The following is an 819-nucleotide window of genomic DNA, read 5'->3' as shown; positions in this document are numbered from 1 at the left end:
GGCTGCTGCTGCTGCTGTTGCGACAGCAGCAGCTGCTGCTGCTGCGCGGCCCCTGCGCGGAAGATTCTGCTGCAGCAGAGAGCGCACGGCTTGGCTGTTCGCTATGTTGACCTGCAGCTGCAGAAGCAAACGGTCTCTTCCCTGGTGAGGGGAAGGGGCTGGCAGCACTTGCATGCAGTCGTCTAGGTCTTCAGAGAGGTTTCCCGTGTCTTCGCTGCTGCTGCTGCTGCTGCTGGTGCTGCGCCGCGCTGCTGTGCCGGCTCTCGCTCCCCGGACGCTTTTGTCCGCCAGGTGGCCGACATCAGCGAACCCTTCCCAGTGCTGCACCAGCTGCTGCTGCTGCTGCTGCTGTTGCTGCTGCTGCAGCACGTTGCTCTCCACCAGGCTGCCCCGCCGCAGGCAGTGCAGGCGAGTGCTGTCCCGCAGCAGCGCAGCAAATAGCTGCCCCCTGAAGCTGCAGCAGTCTTTGCTGCTGAGGCGGCAGAGTCTGGGTCTCCAGGGCCACAGCGGCGAGGCCCGTGGCGCAGCAGCAGCAGCAGCAGCTGCTGCTGCTGCTGCAACGGGGTCCCCCGACAGCTCAATCTCCTGCTGCAGAGGCCGCAAACCCCGCCAGCGAGTCCGCCCAGGAAATGCCTGCAGAAAGCCGTCCCAAGCAGCAGCAAAAGGCAGCGCGTCATAAAGATCCAGAAATGCTGCTGCTGCTGCTGCTCCCCACCGCAAATAAAGAAACAAAAACTCCCACAGCCGCGCATGCGTCAGCGCCTCCAGAAGGCCCCGCTCGCTGAGGTGCATGCAAAGGTAGCCGCCGCCCACCTCTGC

General features: G+C 64.5%; 1 protein-coding gene across 1 annotated transcript; it reads right to left on the bottom strand.

Annotated features, from left to right (window-relative positions):
- Positions 1-87: 87 nt before the first annotated feature.
- ETH_00039545 (uncharacterized protein) lies at positions 88-792 on the bottom strand (the record flags this gene model as incomplete). The annotated part of the gene is made up of 1 exon (XM_013375281.1): positions 88-792. A coding segment is annotated over one exon (705 nt), but the record flags the coding sequence as incomplete, so codon positions are not given.
- Positions 793-819: the final 27 nt, after the last annotated feature.

The sequence above is a fragment of the Eimeria tenella genome, genomic scaffold, assembly GCF_000499545.2.
Source record: "Eimeria tenella Houghton genomic scaffold, Eth_scaff2637, whole genome shotgun sequence".
Taxonomy (NCBI): Eukaryota; Apicomplexa; class Conoidasida; order Eucoccidiorida; family Eimeriidae; genus Eimeria; species Eimeria tenella.
This window is presented reverse-complemented; position numbering and strand designations above follow the sequence as displayed.